Below are 27,983 nucleotides of genomic sequence, written 5' to 3'. Positions count from 1 at the left end.
TATCAAGCTGAAATTTTTATAGCTGAGGACGTAAAAAGTGAGGTCAAGTTCATAAATGAGCAACATAGGTCATTTGGGTCTTGGGTCCGTATAGGAACCATCTTGTAAACCGTTAAAGATAGACCAAAAGTTTAAATGTAAAAAATATTATTATAAAAAAATAACCAACTTTTGTTTGAAACATTTTTTCGTAAGCATCAATGTTTACCCGTGAAGGCAAAAATTAGACGTAAATTGTATAGTATATATTATATGGGAATATCAGTTATATATGTGTGACATGTATGTGTAATGTGACAGAGTAATCAACACTTTCTATACATGGTATTTCAACAATTAACTCAGTTAATTGTTTGTTTTCACTTGTTTTATTTTAATTTAGTAGGAGGGAGGGGTTTTTTTTTGTAAACATTTATTACACTTTTAGAAAACACGCATAATTTTACACTAAATAATAGTGGATACAATGAATTGAACAAAGACAGAAATATATACACATATAAATATTATAATAGTGAACATATCACCTACCTAATGTTATTCAATAAAATACCTCCAAAGGTACGAAATGAATTCATTTAATCATTAAAGAATAGACAATACGGTGTTTAAGAAGAAGAATCGATAATAATACGATTCTCTTACGAAGTTCATCAGTGTTGTTTTTTTAATTATTTTGGAAATTAATACGAAAATTTAAAAGTGTATTTAGTCCAGAATTAGTGATTTTTTAAAAAAAATTTTGGTTGGAATTTATTTCGAAATGTAAGTAAAATTTTCTTCTAAAAAAATACACAGGGCAAAAAAATAGTTAAAAAGCATTGTTGTTTAGAAGTTTGATTTTTGAACTTTGTTTGGAAAATTTGTTTTATTATTTTTAATCTTAACCGTTTATTTTCGTTTTTATAAAATTTTATGAAAAACAACTATCGTTAAAAATTATACTTAATTAATTAAATCGTTAATCAAACTGTCGTTAAATGAAGTTTAGTTTCGTTAGTTTTTTTTAAGAAGTGTATTTTTTTTTTGAAACTTATTTTATAATTTTTATACCATGTATAAATGAAATATATCATAGTATATTAAGTTTAGTCCCAAGTTTGTAACGCTCAAAAATATTGATGCTACGAACAAAATTTTGGTATAGGTGTTTATGAAATCACCTAACTAGTCCATTTTTGGTTGTCTGTCCGTCTGTCTGTCAACACAATAACTCGAAAAATGATATAAAGCTGAAATTTTTACAAACGTGCTCAGGACATAAAAAATTAGGTCGAGTTCGTAAATGGGCAACATAGGTAAATTGTGTCATGGGTTCGTAGGACCCATCGTGTAAACCGTTAGAAATAGAATAAAAGTTTAAATGTAAATAAAGTTTAAATGTTAAATTATAACTTTTTTTAAAATTTTTTTTCGTAAACATCACTGTTTACCCGTGAGGGCGAAAATTAGGCTCAAATTATATAGTATGTATTATAGGGGAACATCAGTTATGTATGTGTGACTTTTATGTATGTGTAACGTGACAGTGTAATCAACACAGTTTATACATGGTATTTCAACAATTAACAAAGTCAATTGTTTGTTTTCACTTGTTAATATTATATATCGCTTAAACGGATGAACCGATTTTGTTTTTTTTTTTTTGCTTCGTTTGGAAGGTAATTTAAGTGCGAGTTTAGCGTTGCGTATATGATCCTCAAAATCGGTTCAGTTTGGAAAAGGCTCTTAGAAGAAAGGTCATGTAATGGAGAGTGTTTTTAAATATGTTTGAAGTGCGCGAGATAAGGGTTAAGTACCCGAAAAATGGAGTTTTTTTAAATTTCGTAAATTTCACTTGTTTTGTTTGTTTATTTTCCTTAGTTATGAAAAAAGAACCATCGTGATAAAAAAGCAGAAAACTTAATGCGTTAAAAAATAGTTCGTTAAAAAAGCTTTGACTTCTTTTAATTAGTATAATTTTTGTCGTAAATTTTACATATATAAATTTTAAAAATTATTAAAGGATATAATACAGTTTTAATTTTAATAAAATACAAGTTTTTAATAAATTAAGAACCGGCTCTTTTTTAGAAAGCATTGAAATTTGAAGGATTTCCCTAATTTATAGTTGAATAATTTTTATTTTTTATTTGATATTTTGCTGTTGCATTCATTATTAAATATATTATGCATAAAATTGCAAACTGTTGATTAAGTAAGCATTATTTATTTTTTTTTAAATTTATTTATATATGTTAATTTGTTCTTGAAATTTAAATCATTTTTGTATTCTACATTTTATACATATTTCCGTGTGAATTATTAATAAACAATCGATTTAAAAAATATAACTTATTATATAACACAATTTTTGCGTGAATCATATATAGGCATTTTATTAGTATTTGCCAAAATAAATTTTAAATATGCAATTGGGTTTTATTCTGGCAAACCCGCATTATATTTATTAACATTTCTTTTCGAACAATAGAAGCTAAATTAACATAGGAGTAAAGGAAAGGCACGTGAAACTACTGAACATAATAATTTTTAACAAAATACGATAGATATTAAAGTTTGCCTAAACTAAAATTAAAAGAATTATTTACTGGCGATATACAAGCATATATATTCAAAATAAATGTAATTTTTCTAACACCTCTTAAAAATATCATCCTCATATATGTTATTACATAAAAAGAGTATTTTTGAGGGAAAATTTTGGACGATCATTACAACTACATAATAAAAAATTGATAAATCAAAACTTCGTATGTTTTAATTAGTTATATGATAACCCGAAAATAGAAACAGGAACATTAAATTTCAATTGAAACGACTATTTGGTCTAAACACTTATTTCTTTAAGTGAAGATATTTAAAAAGTCGCCAATCAAGTTCGCAATCTCTAATTAGTTTTATCTAAAATATAATATTGATATATTTAGGATATATTTTCTTTCTTACGATTATCTAGTTCAAACATTTCAGCATCCTAAATATTGAACTTGCACTCTATAGTTAATAAAGACACATATATTAAAAATATTGAAGATTATCATCTCTTTTCTTGTTGTTATCGAGTGCGGAACCCTTAAAAATAGCAAGGAAAATTCACAAAATGATCAAAATTATAAAACCCTTGACAAATTTCTCGGGTACTAAACTCGAACTTAAACATAGCTAAGACTAATCTCGATCCAACTATTTTCAAACAACAAAAAACCAAAATCGGTTCATCCATTTAGGATCTTTGATGACCTAGAAGAGCACACAGATACACATCTACGTTAAACTTATAACATCCCTCTATCAAGTCTCGGGTTAAAAGCCGAAATTTTTATCTAAAATAATCGTAAATTCCATTAGACAATTTCCTGTAATTAACACTTAATAATTCCTATTAAAGTATTCAGTGATTATAAATACAAGCATTTACTTTAACGTATAATTAAGTAATTATCAAAATTAAATTACTTAAGGTACAACATTTGATTTCCATCACGTTTTATTCATCAAACACAAGAGATATATACCCACTAAAATACTACTTGATTTACTATAAGGAAAAAATCATATGAACATGTTTGCAAATAAGTGGAAATATTTTTAATGAACTATTATCATGATTTAATGTTTTCTTGTCTAAATATTTTTTTTGGGATTTTTTTTAAATTTAATTACAATAATAAACGTTTAATAGAAAAAATACATACCATATAATTTATATTTACTTGCTATTGCAACAATACATGACGTTTTGGGTATAACTCATGCTATTGCTTTGACTGTTCAATAATTCTTTTTTTTCCGGGATGACAAACATAGTGCAATTTTTTTTAGAATAATAATTGTTCCTACCTACAGTTTTTTAAAGAGTAAAAGTATTTTACTTCGAAAAATAACGATTAAAATTGTTGTTTCAAATCTATATAATAATTAGACAGTTTTTGCAAAAGAATAGTTTTTCAAAAACAGAAAGTCTTTATTTTCTTGTCATAGAATCGTATTTTTCCAAACTTTCAACGCGTTACTCTAAATATTTTTGTTTCTTTGTTTCTTCCGCTATAATATTCATAGCCATGGGCCGTCTCAAAGTCAGGACCATGAAAAGTATGAATGGAATAATTTTTTCTTCAGTCAATAACCAAATCGCTTCATAGGCATGAAACATCCGGCAATTATCCGGACAATAATAATTAACTCTAAAAACTATGAAATATATGCGTCTTAAAAATTAGCACGAACATTGCGTGCGTATAATTTCCATATTATAGGAACCACTAATTAAATATTCCACTTTTATTTATTTTAAATCTGTATTTAACTATATTTATTGCTTTGGTCCTCTGGTTTAGTTCCATGTTTAAATTGAGTGCTACACGAAAGCATAACCTTCATAGAACACGGAAAACTAATATGATAAAAGTAGCATGTTTGATTTTAATTGTTTGTCTATAAGCAATGTTCTTTTTAGGCAATTCTCATAGATATATTTTTCCATCTTTGACTAGAAACGATTTTATACACAAATGCATTAAATTTCGAAATAATTTTTCATAACGCTTGGCATTGACATTGACCTCATGGGTATTTCCAAAATATATTTCATCAAATCATAATAGTTACCTTATTATCGTAATTTTCATTATAATGACAATAAAATATAATTGATAGGAAAAAATATAAACACAAATATAATTGATCGGAAAAAACAATTATGAAAAAAATTTAATGATGTTTAGGTAAATGTTACCTAATAAACAAACATTATTTGTAATCTGCAATGTAATCAATTTTGCATCGTATAATATTGTTTATATGGTCAAGTTCACACAAAAGTGATTTATGCAAATTTTATTTTACTTCTTTTTGTCAGACTATAAAATAAACATAATTAAATCAATTATTTTTTATCCGACTGTCGAGGAGTGGTTATGGTTTTCGCACGTATCTTGTATGTATACTTGTTTGTAAATTTCTTTATTACCTTGTATCTTCCAAATGGCTCAATGGATTTCAACATTTAAGCTATCATTATATTTGTCTCAAGAACCCAGGTGTTTTTTATTAAGTGTTTGGTAAAACTATAGCAAGGTTTTGTAAAACTAAACTACTTACATTTCTAGTGAGCTTGAAAATGTTTTTCTCAAAATATTATTTTTTAATGTTTTGTTTATTTATTTAAAATTACTATTAAAATATTTTTACAATTTCTAGTAAGTAAACCTAAACTTTTGAAGGCCTTGCGTATAAACAAATAAAAATAAAAATGACAAGAAAATAAAAAATATTATGAAAAGTAATAATTAAATACAATTGTGTTATTATACATTATGCATTTGTTTAAGTAAGAAGACACACGATGCTAATTCATAATCATTTAAATAACTTTCTTTTTTTATTTTGACTAATCGTATCGTGGTCAAATTGATTTAATTTATTTAAAGGTATAGAGTATGAAGGACAGTATAGCCATAGTCGTACAACTTAAGTTTAAAAAGTCATTACATCAATCCGATATACATTTTTTTAAATTTGTTTTTTATCAAATAAGTATTGATTAGTATCAACGTTACTAATCAATACTTATTTGATGATCCGTTCAAGTTAACCTTTTAGTCACTAGATCTATTTATAGTTCTTTTAAGAACTGATAATAGAAAATTAGGAATTATAAAAAAAAAAAAAGTATCAACGTTACCAAGCAAAAAATGTATTTATAATCAATTATAATTAATAAAATGCATTAAAAAATACCATTTTAGTAATCGGATTCATAAATGGTACTCACCCGTCTACTAAATAGAACTGCGGTGTTATCCATAAGATTAATAGTGCATAATTAATCATCAATTTAATGGATAAACATTGCATTTAAATAAACATAATTTTTGTGTTTAAAATGTATATTTTCAGCAACTTTGTATTGGTACCATTTAGGAAATAAAAATTTTAAAATATCTAACAAATAATTAAATATTGAATGAAATTGATCTTATCAAATGGTAAGATAATTTTTATATCATTTGAGCATTTCTAAGTCATATTTTAAAATACATTATTTTTTAACTCGCTTGATTATTTGGTGATCAGGATTTTCGGGATTAACGATTTCCATATCTGAAAATATACATTTATTTGGCATACTTATCAAGTGACGATAAAAATACAATAAATTAATACTATTATTTGGTTATCCTGATGAGAATTTTCTGGATTAACGATTACCATATCTGAAAATATGTACATTTATTTGCGCTCCCACCATATTTATACTGAATTTTTGATAAATAAATAATAGTCTAAAATAACACAAAGTGAATACTAGTTTAAAAAAAACACGCTTTTGTAACTAGCTGAACTAAACTGTAGAAAATTATTTCTTTAAATTTAAAAAAATCATTGTTCGTAAAAAAGCGTCAAGTGCATTTTAAAGTATTATTATTAAGTAGGAACTTTTCTTTTACCAATATCTATAAAATATTTACAATAGTTGAAATGTAGCACCCCTTGCATTTTTACGATAAAATGATTTATTTGAATTTAAAGAAATGATTTTCTACCTTTTAGTTACAAAAACGTGTTTTTTAGTTTTTTTTAAAACTAGTATTTATATTTAAATATCTTGCGGGTCGTAGATTTTTAAATCAACTTTCGGATATATAGTCATGGAGACACATTTGTGGCGACTCAATTATTCAAGAAACAACGACATCGATTTCAATGTAAAATTAGAAAGTTTTAGTGCCAAAAATATAGAATATGATAGTAAACTTTAACCTTAACAGAAAAGATCTTGAACACTGATCTATAAATCTCAAATTTCCTACCGGCTGTCTAGATGTATTAAAAGAGATTTTTGTTTTTCTCCCAAATTGTTTTGTTCAACAAATATTTAGTTACATATCTAAATCAAAACATGATAAAAGTCCAAAATTTTTGTGTGGGTATATTTTTTGAGGAAAAATGTAGAATAAAATGAACCTGTTATTCTAAAAATATTTTCAGTTTTTTTGCTTTTAATCGAATTTTAAATTGTTTTTGGAAATTAATTCACTTAAGTATCATTTTTTTGTGGATTTTTGTGATGAGTATTCTTTGAATAAAATAAAAATACAAAAGGCCAACGAACGCTGTATCATCATGACCCTAGATATGTATCATAAATTATGCATGTGAAGTACACTTCAAGTTCCTCATGTTTTGACGGTATAATTTATTATGTTGAAAATGTGAACAGATTAAATAAATTTAAAAACAAATTCGGTTTTGGGGAATTTTTTTTACTTTTGAACAATTATGAATCATTTTAGCTTGTTCAATTATCTGTCTCATTTATCTCATGGATAATTGCATTCAATTTTTAAAAAAACAAAACTTGGAGAAGCTCGGTGCTGTTATTAAGCGACTGTTATATAACGGTGACTTATTGTAATTAAGGTAACTATCTGACAAAATATTATTGTTGTCAATACCGAGGCGGTAGGTGTTGGCAACAGTCTCATCCTAGACCTGAGCCATTCATACATTGGACTAGTAACGTATGTATAATATGCATAAATTTTGAAGTATTTTGAGTCACAATCCAATTTGCCTCACCCTGGAAACCGGATACTACCATGAAAGATTCAGTCGTTATTTTTAGTTTTTAATTAATTTTAAATTTAAATATCGACAATCCACTGCTATAAAGGAGATGCAAAGCCGAGAACTGAGAACTAACTTTTATAAGTTGCATAACTTAAGTTACATTTTAAATTCTTGGTATTATTTCTTTTCCTACAAAATACGTTTTGGGAGGAGGTCGCAAATCTAACCCTGCTAAAAGAAGTTGTTACAACCATACTCGTTTTTACGCTTGTACTTGTAAATTTTACAAATGTGGCTAAAAATAATCTTATTTATCTAGAACAGGTTGACTATAAAAACAATTTCAAGACTTAATTAAGATTTAATAATTGTATTTTTAATTTTCTTAGGATTATGAAAGAATGTTTGATAGAAGCCTCAAGAAGAAAAACAATTACGTGGCATATCTCAACTAGAAACTATATGCAAAAATGTAGTAATACATTTTTTTTTTCTTATGGAAAATTATTAAAAATGATATTCAATCTTGGTGAAAACCGATTAATTTTTCATGCTGTGCTCCACGATTTGAAATTCAACAAAATTATGTTATAATATAATTGATGTTTTAAATTCATTGAATTCCAATCTGATGCCTTAATTAAAAATGATTTCGTAATGTTGCCAAATTTTTAATTTTAAGCATCGGTTTTGAAATATATCACTGATTAATAGGAAATTATCATCTTCAAGGCTGTTTTCGAAATGTAACCGAGTAGCATGTTTATTAAAAATTTATATTTATGTTTTCATTCTCCTGACGATTCTGTTTGTTCTACAAAAAACAGATCCAAACGAAAATACTTAACTAAACGTCAGTTATAAGGAACAACTTTCTTATTTAACGTCATTTTCTTTCAAATTTAAGTAACGAATCTGAGTGGAAGTTTAAATAACACCAAAATCAAAATGCTAATGAAGATATTTATAAAATTCTTCCCATTAAGCCTAGTAAACTTTTGTTAGAAATATTTTTCTAAATCTAAGTTACTCTTCAAGATTGAATGATTAGAATGAAATAAAATTTCCGGTTTCCACCATTAAAAATAACTTGAAACGTGGTTTGTAAAAGATACTTTGGAAAGATATGAATACAAAAAAAGAATTATAGTTTTAAAAGAATGACCGATCATCACATTTAATTATAAATCTAGAGCCAGTCGTAATGTTTGACAATGATTTTAGAATGGATGGAAATTTGAGAGACTGATTTGAAGATTAGACTTGCCGGTTTTCCACTAAACGGACAAACTTTGGTCGAAAAAAACAAAACAGCAACTTTTTACAAACTTGTTGAAGTTTGAGTTTTGTTTTTGTTTGTCCGTTTAGTGGATAACAGGCATAAAGTCGAGATTAAAATTCATTTTTTCTGATACTCGAACTAAACTAAACGACTAAAGCAGTTTTCACTACAAAAATTAACAGTGTTAATGTCTACTATAGCAACCATAATTTTTTTGTTATTTATTATGATTGGTTTATTTAAATTACACCCGCCGGATATTACATAAATTGACAGCACTTATACACTTGGTATTGACTTAAATGACTGTCAAAATACTACCACTGATCCTAGACTTATAAAAATAATAATAAAATTTGCCCATTGAATAGTTCGATTCTCTTCAACGTATCGTGTATATAAAGTACTTAATTTTATCTATTTTAAGACACATTTTAATGTAGACACTGAAATAAATAATAACGTAAATACATTTTATCGTTTTCATTACTCATACAAATAAAATTTTAAATATTAATTAATTAAAACGCAAAATAATCTTGTATGGATAATTAAATATTAATTTTTTTTTGATATATTAATCTAGAAAAAAAAATTAAATTTAAATAAATTATAATCAGATAAAATTTTAAAATACAAAATTTTCCATAATTTTAAACATAGTTAAAAAATAATTAGTAGTTCCCTGTTTACCCCTAAATTTATATTTAAAATATTAAATCATTGTATTAATTAACATAATTTACCTACATCATTTTTAAAAATCATTAGATAATCAATCGAATTTTAAAAACCTACAACTTATATGTTTCCTATTAACATTGAATAAATAATAATGGCAGCATTAGTCATGTTTGCTTGATCTTGAATTTATCATGTCTAATCACACTCTAGCATTTTTCACCGTGGACAATCTATTTTTATTTATATGGTTTTTAATTTTGTAATTTCGAAAATTCATTTTTTTATATTATCATATTACAAGAGAGAAATCCCCCTTCAAAAATTAAAGAAGACAACTTGTATTTGAAATTAAATAATATTTTTAGCAAAACCATTGTTCCTTGAGACAATCAAGGGTTTAAAATAGAACGGCATTTTCGCTTTTCAATATAAAGACGATTAGAACTTAATTGGTTAATATTGGTAAAAGTGAACTCATTATAAAATATCTTAAAAAGCACCCTAAGGTTTTTTACGATAAAATGATTTTTCTGAATTTAATGAAATTATTTTCTACCTTATACTTCAGCTAGTTACAAAAGAGTGTTTTTTAGTTTTTTAAACTATTATTTATTTATCAAAAATTCAGTATAAATATGGTGGGAGCTAATAAATGTATATATTTTTGATGAGATATGGATATCGTTATTCCTGATAATCCTGATCAAGATAATCAAAAAAACTTATAATATTATTGTATTGTCATCAGAACTAATTTCGAGTTAATCCGACGTTTTGAACGGGGTAAAAATATTGTTCAAAGTTTCCGTTACTTAATAAATTTTTTTGGAAAAGATAGAACCCACACCTAAAAATTCACATAAAACTAAAAAATAATTTCAAAGCAATGAATAGTTTCCTTGCCATAAAGTTTTAAAGTCAGTTCAGTTCATCGGAAAAATTGATTCATCGGCGTCGATTTTAAAACGATGTAAGGTTTAATTATTTACTATACATGTTTATGCATTTTTCACTGTACAATCTTTGACAAAAAAAAACTTAGGAAAAGAATATAATCGTGGGATATCCTCGCGATAGCGTGAGACTAGACTAAACAATTTACATATAAATTTTAAATATGAATTATAATTTATTGATTTTGGGGAATTTATCTATTTATAAGTATAGATATGATTTATAAGTTAAAAACTTCAATTACCTGTATTTATTCTTTCACTAAGATAATTAATAAAAAATACATTTAATTTTTAGCATACAATTATATAAATTTTATCCAGGTACATTCATTGTACGTGATAAAAAATTTTTACAGCAAGTAGAGTTCGTACAAAACCAAGTGGCACCGAGCAAGAGAGAGTGTATGATGTATATGTATGTGCACTTATATCTATACTCTCTCTTGTTCGGTGCCACTTGGTTTTGTACGAACTATAGTTTTTATATGTTTACATTGATGTAAAAAAAAGATACTTTTATTTTGTGGTGTAATAAATTGTAATGTGATTAAGTCGAATTTCTTATCTCAAAAGGACATCACAAACAACAAAATTACATGTTTATATTTTGTGAATTTTATGGTTATGAATCTTAATTTTGCTTTATTATTTTAGAATCGGAAAACAAAATCTTTAGCCCCTGTTGAAGTTCATGGCAATTATATTTATTAAATACAATTGTTTTCCTTTTTATTTTATATTTAGACGCACCTTCGTTCTTGAATTTTCAAGTTCAGATCAAAGAGAATGTCTTGTAGGTAATATTATTACAAAGTAAAATTTGTATTTTTAGAATTGAAATTACGCATTATACTCATTATAACTCATTATAAAATAATTTTATTCTATGATTTTCAAATATTCCATACGGTAAAACCCCGTGATTTAGTATATAAAGTAACGTTAAGTAAATTTAAATTATTTACCTCTTGGCAGACTAATAAATAGTACATACTAAGAAATAATGTACGTGTCATAATAATTATTTCCAATAAATATACAATAATTTTATTATAAAACAAATAATCTAACCATCTGATTGATGCATTATTAACTTTCAAATTATTATTTCCAAATAGACCGTGAGCACACAATGAAGCGAAATGTCTATAATTCTTTTAACTTACCATTTGAAGGATTGAAAACAAAGAAAATTCAAGGCTCGTATAAATACCATAAATTTTACCATTTACAAAAGGGCTACAAAAATTACGTGTAATTTTCCGATTTTTGCAAATAATTTTTCAATTATTCTGAAAGAGGAGGAGAGAAATCGTGAAAATATGAAAATTGAGTCATGAAAACTTCATAAATTCTAGCAACGATTAAAATACACCGTTTTCTTGTAATCCTAATAAATTTTTACTAGATTTCATTAACATCGTCATCTCGTGTATTGTCATAGTTATAACACTTAGAATGATTTAGCAAGTGCATTTTTAATGACATAGAGCGCCTATGTACCTATATCTATTCTCCAAAACGAGAAAATAATTTCGGTTGATTATAGGCTCACGATCTATAAGAAATACAATAAAATTATAAGTGTTAATGACTTTAGTTAATTCTAATGACTTAAATTAACTTGCATTTGATCGCATAATGACAATACCTACTTGGTAATTTTATTTGTTTAAGAATTATTATTAACCTACAATTTATTTTACCCACTTATCATTAAGGTTAGTATGTTAAATTAAACCGATAAGCGAAAAATTAATGATTTCTTATTTCCTCTTTTAACAATATTATTAAATATTTTCAGTCAATTATACAGAAAAATGTATTTTTATCAAATATGTAATTTGGAATATGTAAAATGTACCTTGTTTTAAATGACATGTTTACAGGCATTTAAAGAAAAAATTCTAGAAAATTATTTATAATTAATTTATAATTCATTATAATAAAATAGGGAATTATTAGGAGTTATTTTTAAATAGATTATACCTTGTTATACATGACGTGTTTACAGGCATTTGAAGAAAAAATTCTAGAAAATTATTTATAATTAATGTATAATTCATTATAATAAAATAGGGAATTATTAGGAGTTATTTTTAAATAGATTATTTTTTTGCTGAAAAAATTTAAAAATTGACTATTATTTCTAAAAGTATCATAAAAAGCTTTGTTATCAAACTAAGTGCAGCTAAGTTTCCCAGCTAAAGTTGTATAATAAGCACGTATTGAGCTAAGTAAATAGACCTTTCAGTTTTTGAACAAAATTTTAATTTTAATTATTCAGCAGGTGGAGTTACAGTAATCCGGTGAGTCTTATACCAAACATTTGGCTTTTGAATAAAAATTTTTTTACCAATTTTTAATTTTATTTCAATGTAAATTCATTTAAAAGAGAATCAAAAACATCCGAAAACAATTTTCGTAAAGCATCATGTTTAGGTATAGTCTGTAACTATTAAATTTGAAAATTTGTGAAGCGTTAGATAAAGTCGATAGTATCGGAGAGTCAATTATATTCTGATTAGAGTATAATAAAAAGTAGATATTCATAAATTATCATCAGGCGAGAAAATTAAAAATTTTCTGGTCACAGAATTCAAAATGCATAGCTCTTGCATATAATGATTTTAATATATCGCCGTTTCTCAGTGTTTTCAAACCGATTTAAGACTACGTTCATACACTAGATTTTTACAATTAATTTTATCTGAAAAGTATTCTAAAATCTTGCATCAATCTTTAAATTCTTCTAGTGCATGATATGTTCGAATTAATTATATTATAATAACAAAAGACAAAACAATATTCAATTTATTGATTCAAAGAAAAGTTGTCATACCTTGAACCAATCAATTAGTAAACAAATCATGTAATTAAATCTTTAAATATAAATATGATTAATTAATTAACAAGTAATTAAAACAAACAAAACTATAGGCGTCAAGGGTGAAGAATTTTTCATGGCTACACCAAAATTTTTTTTTCGTATTTTTATGTGCTGGAGTTTGTTTTTTTTTTTTTGTTAATTTTGAATTTTTTTATTTTACTCTAGCGTTACGCTAAAAAAAGCCATATGAGCAACAAAAGCAGGAATAGAGCAACTAAAAGTGTCCTAACGTCTAAAGTTATTTTAATAAAAAAATAGAAAAAAAATCGATTTTTCGAATTTTTTTATTACAATTATTTTTGGCAATACTTGAAAACCGTATATATTCCAAAATTGATTCTCCACATAAAAATGCGCAAAAAACCTTGTTGAAGGGAAAACAAACATCAGGATTAAAAGATTCTAGCACCTTCAGTATTTTTATACCATGTATATATGAAATATATCAAGGTATAGTAAGTTTAGTCCCAAATTTGTAACGCTGAAAAATATTGATGCTACGAACAAAATTATAGGTAATATTAATGCTTTGAACAAAGGTATAGGTGTTCATAAAATCACCTGATTATTCCAATTCCGGTTGTCCGCCTGTATGTCCGTCTGTCAACACGATAATTAAAAACAAAAAGAGATATCAAGCTGAAATTTTAATAGCGTGCTTAGGACGTGAGGTCTAGTTCGTAAATGAGCAACATAGGTCAATTAGGTCTTCGGCCAGCAGGACTTATTTTAAAAATGTTCCATATAAAAAAATAAACAACTTTTGTTTGAAACATTTTTTCGTTAACATCACTGTTTACCCGTGAGAGCGCAAATTATAAAGTACGTGTTGTATGGTAATATCAGTAATATGTGTGTGACATGCATGTGTTACACTGTCTATACATGGTATTTCAATAATTAACTCAGTCAATTGTTTGTTTTCATTTGTAAATAATAAAATAATAGTTATAAAATAATAAATATTTATTATAGTAATTCATGGTTAAGGTTGTCAACTAATAAATTGTTATTTAGCCTAAAGAATACTTTATTAAAATGTAGATTAACTTAATATTATATTCTATTATTCTAAAACTTGATTTGTTGGAAGGATTATTAATTTTATGAATTATGACACATCATTGCATAAGTTTGATGTCAACTGCAATGAATGTAGTGTCCTTGATCTTTGACTTAAACTCTAATTTGTATTCGACATTTTCTTTTTTTTATATGAAATGTGGGTATTTAGAAGAATATTTTCTTGCCTGAAAATTTCAACTTTCTTGAAATAGAATTTTAAAAATATGTAAAAAGCTTTAGAACTTTAAAAATATTTTCTGTGAAATGACCAAAGGCTATAAAGAGAATCACAGAATTATTAGTTTTTCGGTAATTTTTTTATGTTTTGCAAAATCACCAATAACTTGTAACGATATTAAATTTGATAACATGTGCATTTATATAATTCCGACGTGAAACAAGAAGATGATATTAATTTAATTTTTTAATTTTAAATTTTATGCAGAGAGATGAGAGATAGAAAATTACTTTTGTCGAAAAAGGGGATTAAATTCAATTTTCTAATTTTTTATATAGATATATAAAATAACAAGTGAAATTTACCAAATTTTTTTGATCAATCAAAATTTTGAAACATCCTAAAAGAGAGGAGCAGAAAATGTTTGCTGTGAAAATCTTCGCTTGACGAACTAATTTTTAATGGAGAACTGATCAGTTCAAAGGAATCTATTTGACTTAAAAATTACATTAAGGATGTTCCAGCATGGTATTTGCAGTTTCTATGTTAAAGCAATGGTACAATTTTTTTTTCGACAGAATTTAACGAAAAATTAAATTTAAGAATTTAATAATGCTTACTATTAATTCCCAAAGTTTCAGAAATTTTGACCGTTTAAAATGGGAAATAATTATGCCAACGTCCCAATTTCGATCAATTTACGTCAAAATTAATATCTCGAAAGTGAAAATTAATTTCTAAATTTTTTTTTTTAGAATTGTATTGTATAAACATTTTTTTCTACTTTTTCTTCAATATATAATAATATCATAAAAAATAGTTGGAGAGACCGGACATTTTACATGCTTTAAATGGGACATGACCCTCAAAATCGCGAACTTTGTCTTTAAATATCTCGCGATCTAAACGGTCAAAAATTATGAAATTTTAGGAATTCATAAATAAAGCTATTATAAACCCGAGAAAAAAAATTCGGCCAAATCTGTCGAAAAGTGATTTCATGCTGGTACTACCTTAAGTATAAGTATTCAAAAAACAAGTTTTACTACAGTTTGATTTATTTTTATAACCGATATCAGTTTATTTCACAGATGTGTAAATTATGTAGGTGTTATGTATCTTTGGGACCTTTTTAATTTTATAATTTTAAATGTCAAAAATTTATCATGGCACTGACGTACGTAGTAATATTAGAGCCAGAATCTTATAAAATATTATTCAAGTTTTAAATTCATATATGTTTTATAATTTGAATGTTTTATTTTAATGGCATTTCCCATGATTTTAATTTCCAATTATTTCTAATGGTTCAAATACACTAAACCTGGTTTTCTAAAGAAAGAATTGTAAATCAATGAATTTCTTTTTAGTTTCAAAATCATTATTCAAAAAATACCTGCTGACATAATGATTTTAGCTTAGTCATTAGAGTTTTTATAACTTTTTTTTAATCTTCTAAAATCAAGAAGTGTGATAAAGACAAGTCTATTAGTGATATGGAAAAGGGATATAGCTAATCAATAGATTTCTTTTTTAATTTTCAAAAAATTTACTGGAAAAAATGATTTTAACTTAACTATTAGAATTTAGAAAAATAAAAAAGTGAAGAAGACAAGTGCTATAATGTTATCAAATGATATTTCTAAAGATTTGCTGATAGAATTTGCTCCCACCTACCACCATTATCGTACTAGTTTGCAAGAACTCGATTGCAAAAAGGATCAACCATTTTTTATATAATGAAACCTTCCATAATTTTGCTAAATAAACAATATAGCATCAAGAATCACGGTAAATCGATCCAGTATCACGGTTTATGAATCATTCTTCAGTAAAATATTCTTCTAAATATGATAAGCAATTCACTTGATTTTTAAGCGACTCAAATGGTCGCTTAAAAATCTATAACGATGTTAATATGACGATGCCAATATAATGGAATCCAAATATGACGATGTCAATATAATGGAACAGTGTCATTAAAACTTAAGATTCAGGTTATTTCTGTAATAAATGAAAGATGGGCAAGTTTTAGGAAAAAAAAAATTGGATCAGGTTATATTCGATTATTTTAATGGTTCTTAGAAATCAAAAATAAAAGAGGAAATACCTAAAAAGTTTTACATGGGTACTTTTTTATGTAACATTTTATTTTTTAACTCGTGTTTATTTTTTATTACTTTGGTTTACAGATTTTGAAACATGCGAATTTAATTATTTTCCTTGCGAATGAAAAAAAATTTATTAACTCCTCAAAAAGTTCACGTTTCCATTGAGAAATTTTTACATGAATTGAAATATAATTATAATAAATAATTGGAAAATGTTGGTATCATGGCTTGGTAAATAAAAAATATAAAAATAACTCCAATTAAAAAAGTACTCTAGCAGTCAAATTAACAATGTATATATAGGTGGTTTTTTAACTTGGCTTTGACTTAAAAAACATTTTAATCGATTTTTATTTCGCTTCATACAAAATAGGCTCAAATTCGATTAAAACTACACTCTGATTCAAAAACTTCACTCTGAAATAAGGCTTTAAATTAGAACTTTATTCTTTATAAAAAAAAGCCAATATTTTTGTATGAAAAATTTTCTTTGAAAACCGAATAGTTTGGACAGAAACTGATTGCAAAACTTTGCCTTTATGTGTGTTTTCATTCAGTCTCTGAATTATTAAATAGAAAAATATTATATTTATAGTCTACAAAAAAAATAGATTCCGCGGAAGAACTACGGATAAATAAGTAAGACTTTGCAGCTTTGATTAAACTATACGTTGTTCGAAAAAATTTCTCAGCAAAAAAAAAGTTCACTATTTAATAAAGAAAAACTTTATAATTATAAAGTATTCTTCTATCTTTAACCATTTATGAAACAGAATGAGCTTAGATCGCAAGCTTAGATCGATGTATGCAATTTTTATCGATAAAACTTTCACTTTTCAAGTTTCAAGCATATATCATCTTAAAAAAACATCCTGTATTGCACGTTTAAAGTTTAAATTATCTAATCAAATTTATTATTATATATAAATATCATAAAAGCTTTAGGAAAGATTCTTTTATTTTTGTATTTTTAATTGTTTATTTGACTCGACAGAATTACCTTTTGTACCTGAAAATGTTAATTAATTATTATAATTGGTAACAAAAACAATATTATAGTAAATTATTAGAATACAAATAGTTTTCAAGGTTTAATTTAATAGAAGCAATCGAACGACGTTGTCCGCACGAATAATTAAATTAAATTATAATTTTTACGTTAATAATTTAAATATTTTAACATTTTTGTATTTATTTAAAAAAAGTTGTTATAATTTATCTACTACAGTAGGACCTCTATAGCTTCTCATGAAAACAACAACATTTTAAGCAAGTTTCGTTTGAGAAGATTCGAATTATCGAGGTCTTAAATATCTTCAGATTAAAAGTCTCGAATAATTGTGCCGTATGTTGTCATCGGAAAGTCAATACAATAATTCTTAAGTAGTTTTTGTCAGGGTCAAGTTTTTTATACAATAATATTCCGATATTTAACCAGAATTTAATTAAAAATACTTCTTAAACAATATCTATAATTATTCAATTTTGATTACTTTTCAATTAACATTTACCTGATAATTATAAATTTAAATGGATAATTATGACAAATGTCTGATATACGTAAGAAAACGTGTCTGCTCATTTGCAATAAAACAAACTCGTAGTGCAGGAATTAAGGGAATTAGCTAAGAGAATTCCCTCTTAAGAGATTGAAAAAATAAGATTTAAAATTATTAAAATCGAATATTGAATTTTTAATTTTTCAAGAATTTTTACTTCGAAAACTAAACATATAGAGAAAAAATCACAGGAGTAATTTTTTGCTTAGAATTGATGAACCAATACAAAAATATTGCACAAATTCAACATTTGTACTTTGCGCAAAGCCAAAGATTTTTTCAAATATTAAAATTGATTTAAAAAATGAAGAATAAAAGAGGAAATAAGATGAACTCACTTCTTTATTAAATTTATAAATATGATTGTTATTATTTATAGCTATATTTAAAGGTTACTATTTTAATTAGAATGGTTCTTTTCCTTATGAACAAAAAAATTGTAAATTTCCAAAAAAGAATACCTTTTCATTGAGATATTTATGAATGAATCATATAATTATTGAAAACAGATGCATAGAATTATCGAATAAAATAATACATCAAGATGCTCTGTAGGGTTGAATGTTTTTTATATTGTTTTCACATCCATTGTAATATAGAAGTAATGTTTCCTACCCAAATTGGATTTTGAGTTTTCAATGAATTTGTACATACGTTTAAAATTCACCTGAATGAAAATATTATTGATTTACACGGATTTTTAATATAGTTGTTATTTTTTTCTCCTTGACTTTGAAATATTAGCAATTACACTTATATTAGAAAGGACAATTTTTTCCAAAAGACAAAGGACAAAATTTTCCACCCTTATAATTAAAAACTGATTAGAAAATCATAAAACATGTCCATATTAAGAGGACAAGAACACACAGTATTTAGTTGCTTTATACGGGGGTGTCTTCCTGGATAAACAGGGATCAATTTTTTTCTCAAAAGAAACCACATATTTTTTGTAACAGATTTTTCTACAAAAAAATCAACTTTTTTTACTTGATTATACGTTAACAATTTTCAAGCAAAGGTGCTTTTTATTGTGGTAAATCAAGAATTTGCTACAAAAAATTTGTAGTTTCTATTTAAAAAACCAAAGTTGATCCCTGTTTCACCATAAATTTTCATTTCTATTAAAAATAATCCAAAACGTGTTTTCTGTTTTGGAAATATTTCATTCCGTTTTCGATATATAAGGGTGAAAACTTTAAAAAAAAATCACCCTGTATGGTCTATTTTATTGGATAAATAAATTAATGTTTGTGCAATAAAATATTTTTTTATAACAATCATAAAATAATTATAATTTTTTCATAAAGATACTGGTGCAACATACAAAGGTTAAGAGAGGCACAAAATTAGTAGTATTTTTGATTAATTGTCCTAAAGTGTCATTAAACGATCAAAAAATGCAACTTTTATAGGAACAACCACGCGTCGGGCTGTGTGTCACAGCCGATTTTCTAAAAAAAAACGCCTTGAAAAAAGTTGAAATATGATGCATGTGTAAATACAGTTAGTTGACCCAATAACGGACGTAAAGTGCAAACAAAATGATCATGATTTTGGGAGTGAGTTAAAAACAAATTTAAATTTTACCATATGTAGACCCAGAAATAGGTGTCAGAATAGTTCAAATTTCGAAATTTTATTCTTATTCAATAAAAAACGTACACAAAAAGCCATTTTTGAAATTCTCTATAATACAAATCTAGCATAAAAAATTTGCCTTTGGATCTCTGAGATCATTATTCTAAAAATGAGTGTGACCTTGGTCATAAAATAAAACTAACAAAAATGTGTAAATTATGGATATTAATAAAAACCGGAACTTACACATTTTATGTAGAATGTTACAAAAATTGATTAAATCAACAAATTATTACAAATTCAAAAACTAATTTGCATTGCTGTATTTTTTGGCGGGACCCATTAACAGAATATTTCCTATATTAATAAATCTTCAACACAACACTGATTAAATGCCAAATTAGATCACATTTAAAAATTTTCCTAATTTTTTAGATAAAAATGACCTTACATTAATGTTATTATTCAAAGGTAAACCAGTTAGATCAACCGACTTGCATTTTATGGAAATCATCAAAAATTTAAGGTAGTACAAGCGTTAAGGCAAGGTTAGACTTGTGGTTGAAATAATTTGTACCTTATTTTCAACTATGATGATGAATTTTGTTCAAAAAATTACTCCAGATATCGAAAAAAATTTTCTTATTTTCGTATTATATTGTCATGTTACATAATTCATCATCAAAATTGAAAATATATATTTTTTTTTAAATTTGTGTTCCCACTACCGTGCTCATACATCCTCAGTTAGTCGGGCCCAACGGGTTTTTTTTTTGTTTTCAATAATTAATTAAAGCTTTAACATTTAAATAGTTTTTTTTAATTTCCACTGCCTAGTTTTGGAGAAATCTATGAAAACATATCTACCATTTTCCCATAAGACCAATGTTAAATATGCTTACTTTTGAAGTCACTTATTTATTTAAATAATCGAGCAACCTTCCTTAAAATTTTCAGAACTAATTTAGACTTAGTCCAACTTCATATAAAAGAAATCAAGCCATTTAGCCAAAATTGCCCTGGCACTCGTACATCCTTAATCAATCTTCAAAACAACACAACACTGATTAAATATCTTATTAGATCACATTTAAAAATTTTCCTAATTTTTTTAACAAAATCGATTTTGCATTAATTTTATTATTCAAAGGTAAACCAGTTTTCTAAAATATTACTAGGATCAACCGACTAACATTTGATGAAAATCATCAAAAATCAAGTTAACTATTATTAAACATATATATTTTTGAATTGTTTCAGATAATAAATTACGTACAAAAATATGGCACCTAATCAAATACCAAATACTTTATCAACAAATGAGCATATTTTGGATGCTGAACCACCCCAAACGGATATGACAATTGAACAAAATTTAACTACACTACAGAAATTTTACAAAGATGCCAATATATTTATAACTGGTGGAACTGGCTTTCTGGGAAAAATTTTAATTGAAAAATTATTGCGTTCAGCATCAGATGTACAATGTTTATACATATTGGTACGATCGAAAAAAGGTAAAAATATGCATTCGAGAATACAAGATATATTCGATGATCCAGTTTTTGATCGATTGCGTAAAGAACAACCGAAGTTTCAACATAAAGTGCAAGGAATATCTGGTGATTGTTCCTTACCAAATTGTGGAATTTCCAAATCGGATATTGAAATGTTACAATCAAAGGTATGTCAATTATAATGTCCAATAATATAGACTGATCAACTATAAATTTAGAAGCTGATTCGTGAAAAAAGAGAGAATACAAGTTACCTATTCGATTGTTTACGCCAAAGTTAAAATTGTTTTGCCTTTTAATTTTAAGAAACATTAAGCATGTTAGGCATAAACTTTAAAATGAGATGAAACTTACATTAGAAAGCATATACTTGATACTGCGAAATTCATCAGTCAAATAGAAGACTGCTAAACTTCTTGAGTTACCATTTACCATATGCAATTTTAAACATAAATGTGCTTTTTTTTGAGGTAAAACCCGTCTAATTTCAAACTGTAGACATATCCTTACTGATTGTGGAATATAAAATTCATGCATACATGCATAAAATTGGATTAGATTAGATTTGATTTGACTTAGAAATTAGTCTTTGAAGATCTTTTCACTTCAACCAGTGTGATCCAATGTAGCCTACCTCGCTTCAAAGGCACCTAGGTACTTTTTCTTTTATTTTTTTCACTTCGATTTCTTTCGAATCGAAAAGCATTAGATAATGACGAAGTATAATAGTTAATTCTCAACAATCAAAAAGTAGATATCTACGCTTATAAAAATCCTGAAAAATATCGCTTCGTGAAGTTTTTAATTTTGTCACGTAGATCAAAAGTTAGCAGTTTCAAACAAGTGAATCAATTTCTGAATCAAAATTTCTCGACCAAGTATTGTAGCGATCTTTATTTATTTAATACTAATAGAAATAATTTTTTGTTTTAGATATCAATAGTATTTCATGTCGCAGCTACTGTGCGTTTTGATGAAAAATTAAAACTAGCATGTGCTATAAATGTGGTTGCACCCAGAGATTTGGTACATATTGCAAAAGGAATGACTGAGTTAAAATCATTTATGCATGTATCAACAGCTTATGCCAATTGCCATTTAAAAGAAATTGATGAGAAAATTTACGACCCACCAATGGACAGTGAAAAATTAATAACATTAACTCAATGTGCTCCTGAATCATTATTAGACAGCGTAACACCAACGTAAGTATACTGAAGGATCCAAATTATAGTTACTTTTAACGAAAGAGCAGAATTAAAAATTGAATACACAATATTACAAGTAAAATTTACAAAATTTAAAAAATCCCCGAGAAATTTTTCGGGTACGGAACCTTAAACTCCCACTTGAAACGTATTTTAGACGCCGTATACTTCATACTGCCGAATACCATCCATCATAGCACTGGCCCTAAGGAATTTAGATGTTTAGTGACTTCAAATATATTATTTGAATCCATAAATATCACATTTTATTACATAGACGTCACAAATTTTGATTGAGACATATTAGTAAATAATTAATAATCTTAAAAAAATAATAGTTATTAATGAACAATAAAAAGTAAACAATAGTTTATACTGATGCGAATAGCTTACACGAGGGTTGTTTTGATTTGAAATTTACAAAATTTAAAAAAGCCCCGAGAAATTTTTTGGAGAACAAAACCCTCAACGCGCACTTGAAACGTATCTAAGAACACTCTCTATTAAATTATCTCTTTCTTTAGAGCCTTCTCCAAACTGAACCGATTTTTATGATCATCGTCTATTTTTTAGTTGTTCCGCGTACATAACCCTAAGCTCGCACTTGAAACATAGCTAAGAACACTCCTCATCAAATTACCCTTCAAATAAAACAAAAAAATCAAAATCGGATCATCCGTTTAGGCGCTACAATGCCACAAACAGACACACATAGTGGTCAAACATATAACACCCCTTTTTTAGGTTCGGGGGTAAAAATTTGGAGGTTGCTTCAGAATGATAAAATAATATTGATGGGAAAATCTAATATGATATGCACACATTTCAACGTTGCATTTGCAATTGCATAACGAAAATAGAATTTTCTTTTCACAAAAAATGTAGCGATTGCAAAAAACGCCACCTTCAACGCTAGTATACATACTTCTATGGCTAGTACTACCCGCAGCACCCGGTAAAATTTATCAATCTCGTAGGTATTTCTAACTCTATGTCTCAGCACGCTCGTCAGCCTTTTTAGCCAACGTACGATACGAACAAAGCAAAGAATAGTCAATAAATTATTAGGTGTAGAGCTAGCGTAGTATTACGATCGCCCTTTAAATATCACCATGAAGGTTCAAATCAGATTTATCAAGAGGCCAGCTCAATTACAATGGTTTAATATTCATTAAATACAAAATAATAAACCCAAAATAATACGTATTCTAGATTTAGTAAACTTATAATATTCCTAAAACGTGATACAACTATAAATTTGTGTTTAAATACACTAATAAATAAATAACTTTCCATTTTTAAAAACCGTGATTTATATCGTATCAATCGTATTTAGTATTGCATATTTGTTGTAGGTACTTACTTACTTTTACATAATAAATTGAAATTTTTATTGAAAATTCAAATATTTCAAAGATGAGTAATTTTTAATTTCTTTCTACAATGATTGAGGAATCATTTCCTGAATGCAAGTTTTTAGTCTCCAAATTGTTTTTATAACAATACTTTTAATTTTGCTTTTATAAGCGATTTTTGTATTATTGGGTCAAAATAAGCCACTTAAGGTATTATAACAAGTCAAGGTCACCCTAGGGATACACCTATCATCAAATTCCGAAACAGGGGAAGGAGTTAATAAAGTTGCAAAAAAATCGCAGAAATTATTTATCTGTCTCCGATTAGTTATCAAAATCATTTTCTAGAATAATTTCGATCCAACAAATACAAAAGTATGGCTCCTCTGCCATTTCTTTAGCCGATAGCTCAGAAACTTCAGATAGATCATTCAAGTATTTGTAAAAATGTTCATATTTTCCGTTCCATAAACTGTTTTAGATTAGCTACTGAGAGGTTATTAGAGTGTCTAATTAACTCCGAAACTTGTTATTTCGTAGCGTATTTAAAATTATATCATAAAATCTGGCGGTAAATTTGATAAGTACATAATGGGAAAATCACATACAACTTAAAACTAACTTACTAGATTTATTTACAAGAGAAAGAGAGAGGTTTTTGAATCAGGTGGCATTATCTAAGTAGTTTATCTTTCCCTATAAGATTATTTATGTCGGATATTTTTCTATTTCATGTTAACATGGTTTTTTTAACCTGTCGACTCGAAGTCAAGTCCTTTGTTTTTCTATAACAGCTGCAAATAGTTAAAAGTATATTGTCTAGTAATGTGGCAACCCCTTTCTTGGTATCTAGCACACCTCAACTTTCATCAAAATAATAATATTGGATTTCACAAATTTTAAAGCTCTCTACAAAATTTTAAAAAAAATTCATAATTATAAACGAAAAGCCAATTTTGCTAATAAAAATATATATTTTAGTATTTTAGGTGATTGGCCTAATACATACGCATATACAAAAGCTATTGCTGAAGATGTTATTAAACAAAATGCTGTTGACTTGCCATGTGGAATTTTCAGACCAGGAATTGGTAAGTAAAATGTTGAATTCACTATAGTTAAGTAGAATTTTTTGAAAATTAAAAAAATAATTTTTAAATCTATTCTCGTTTCGTTTTTGCCTAAAATAGCACTTATAAACCAATAAATATTTTTACTAGGTAAAAAATAATCCTCTCATTTTCTTATTTTCAGTTTTATCAACATTCAAAGAACCAATTGAAGGTTGGATTGATAATATGTATGGTCCAACAGGAGTGGCTGCCGGTGCTGCAAACGGTTTAATTCGCACAATACACTGTAAACCAGACAATGTTGCAAATATTATTCCGGTCGATATGTGTGTAAATTCGTTAATTGCTGCTGCATGGGAAGTTTGTGACAATCACGAAAAAATTTTAAAAGAAAAGTAAGTATTGATCGAAAATAATATTAAAAGTTTTACGGCTAGGAACAAATTATAAATAAAAGTTTGAATAATAAAAAGGAATTTCTATATTCCTATAAAATATATTCCGATATTATACACATAAATTTTGTGTAGTTAATTATTAAAGATTTGATGTTTAATAGAGTCAATAGAACCAAACAAAATTGGATTAATGAATAGAAAATCATTCGAAATTAATAGGAAACCAATAGGAATTAATATAATTTATTTTTGAAAAAATAAATCTCTTCATAAAATTTAACCGCAAATGCTTATAGATACAATTTTTAGGTATTAATTTACCGTTCTCTTGACCAAGAGACTTTTATAAATAAATAATTCAGACGCACTGTTTAAAAAATTTGTTAAGATATTTATGTATTTACATATTTTATCTTATAGATCACAAGCCCATGCATATAAGAAACTTACTGATTACATTTTCGATGATATATGATATTTCCATTTAGTGTTCGATGATATTCCTATTAAAATAACAAAAGAACCGATTTTCATAAACTCGAAACTCGAAAGTGAACCGAAAATTTTCTTATGTAAGGTAATCGGTTTAATTTTTAAGTGTGGGCTTTCGGCCTAAACTTCATTCATGAGAGAAATATCGATTATCAATCAAGTTTCCCCAATTTTTTAAATTATGTTTTTTTCCCTAGGAGAGAGAAAACAGCTGATGATATTATAGTGTATAACTATGTGTCAACAGAAGAGAATCCAATTAAATGGGGTCAATTTATGAATTTAAACGAATTTTATGGATTTAGTTATCCTTCCAGCAAAGCTGTATATTATTATGCGTTTACAATGAATCCAAATTTATTGATACATTGGATGTATGTTATACTTTTACATTATTTACCCGCAATAATAATCGATGGAGCATCATTACTTATGGGTAAACGACCAAGGTAAATCTTACAATTCTAAGTTCTATAATCGTTACAGTTCCCTTAAATTCTGCAGTGGAAAAGACGAAACAATTACATTAAAATTAAAATTATTAGAGAGCAAACTGCCTTAGTTTTAGCTCGTTCGTAATTTCAAATTTTTACAAATATCTTAGCTCGAGAATGATGGGAGGAGCTCAATATATAATTTTACTTTTCAATTTCAAAACAATCAAAATTGTTTTGACTCCAAATTACTACCAGCCCTAATCAGAATCGCAACTCTTACATATTAGAACTGACCATGGCGCTTAAAAATTTATATCATTTCTTTTCAAATTTCAGAATGTTAAAAGTATTTCAAAAAATCAATCGATTCTTATTTGTTATCTCATACTTTACAACACGCGAATGGAAATTCAACAATCAAAACGTCCAAAACTTAAATAAAAAATTATCAAAAGAAGATCAAGAATTATTTTTATTTGATATGAAGAAATTAAATTGGAACACATTCTTTGAAACGTATATTTTAGGAATTCGAATATATCTTGTAAAAGATCCAATAACAACACTTGAAGCAGCTAAAAAAAGATGGACAAGGTAACTATTCATAGCCAGTTTTGTTTTTCAAATATTAACAATCCCTATATCTTTTACTATTTACCTACACTTATTCCGAGCTTAAAAGAACAGACCTAATATAGTCTATACCGATTCTAGCTACAGCTACGGTAATAAAATCTCGGTTTAGACTTCCAGATTAGTTAAGAGGCATTGATTAATGATTGGAGCATACTAAATTAAATTTTTCGAACTGCAAATCAAATCATTTAACATACAGACAAATTGATATTGCCGATTTTTATACGCATTATGGCATTATTCTTGAAACATTTTTTCGAATATTTTAAAAACTTAACTTGGTAATAAACCTAGCCTGGTCCGTATTCGAAACTTTTTCAATCAGAAAAGACGTTTTCCAATCAGTATTTTCTTTCAAGTGCAGCTACCTATCACATCATTTGTATTTATGAAACAACTGGCTTACTTTGTAAAGTAAAATAAATTCCGAATGAATTTTAATTAATAGAGAATTAAAAAAATTTACACGAGCTAAGAATGGATGACTGGATATCTTGCATTCGCGGCAAACATAACAAGAACCAATAAAAGCAAATTATAATAAATAAAATCAAATTAAAAAAATATGCATTTGCAAATAGTAAAATCAATCAAACTAATTTCATAATTAATCTAACTTTCAAACACAAAACTTTTTTATAGATATTATTATTAATTCATATTTATTTTTGTTTCAGATTGTATTACTTACATAATGGTATTAAAATTCTTAGTCTTCTTGTTTTATTAAGAATTTGTTGGTATATTGTTAGCATCTTATATTCGTAATGAATTTTGTGTAGTTTTTTTTGTATTAGTATAGTATAGTAATTTATCTATTTAACTTTAGCATTTTTTGATGGTTCGTTAGTATTGTTAATTTTAAGGGAGTATAGAAAATAATTTTTTACCTGAAAGTACTGAGGTTACTTGCCATATTTTGTATTTAATTATAATTATTAAAAACAAATAATTTTTTTATTTAAAATATCTTGTTTTATTTA

The 27,983-nt window shown here is 26.4% G+C and overlaps 1 protein-coding gene across 2 annotated transcripts; it reads left to right on the top strand.

Moving 5' to 3' along the window:
- The first annotated feature begins 573 nt into the window (after window positions 1-573).
- LOC123297659 (fatty acyl-CoA reductase wat-like) lies at window positions 574-27,886 on the top strand. Of its 2 annotated transcripts, none has more exons than XM_044879407.1 (8): window positions 574-765; window positions 21,142-21,568; window positions 22,335-22,606; window positions 24,946-25,055; window positions 25,219-25,432; window positions 26,125-26,376; window positions 26,701-26,958; window positions 27,678-27,886. In XM_044879407.1, the coding sequence occupies exons 2-8, from the start codon at window positions 21,164-21,166 to the stop codon at window positions 27,766-27,768; spliced, it is 1,602 nt and encodes a 533-aa protein (XP_044735342.1). In that variant the 5' UTR covers window positions 574-765; window positions 21,142-21,163; the 3' UTR covers window positions 27,769-27,886. The 2 variants fall into 2 exon arrangements, with proteins under 2 accessions (XP_044735342.1, XP_044735343.1); XM_044879408.1 differs by lacking the exon at window positions 574-765 and adding an exon at window positions 19,718-19,862.
- The last annotated feature ends 97 nt before the right edge of the window (window positions 27,887-27,983 follow it).

Source organism: Chrysoperla carnea, chromosome 4 (genome assembly GCF_905475395.1).
Source record: "Chrysoperla carnea chromosome 4, inChrCarn1.1, whole genome shotgun sequence".
NCBI classification, from domain to species: domain Eukaryota; kingdom Metazoa; phylum Arthropoda; class Insecta; order Neuroptera; family Chrysopidae; genus Chrysoperla; species Chrysoperla carnea.
Note: the sequence above shows the minus strand (reverse complement) of the source record. Positions and strands in the feature narration are given on the sequence as shown.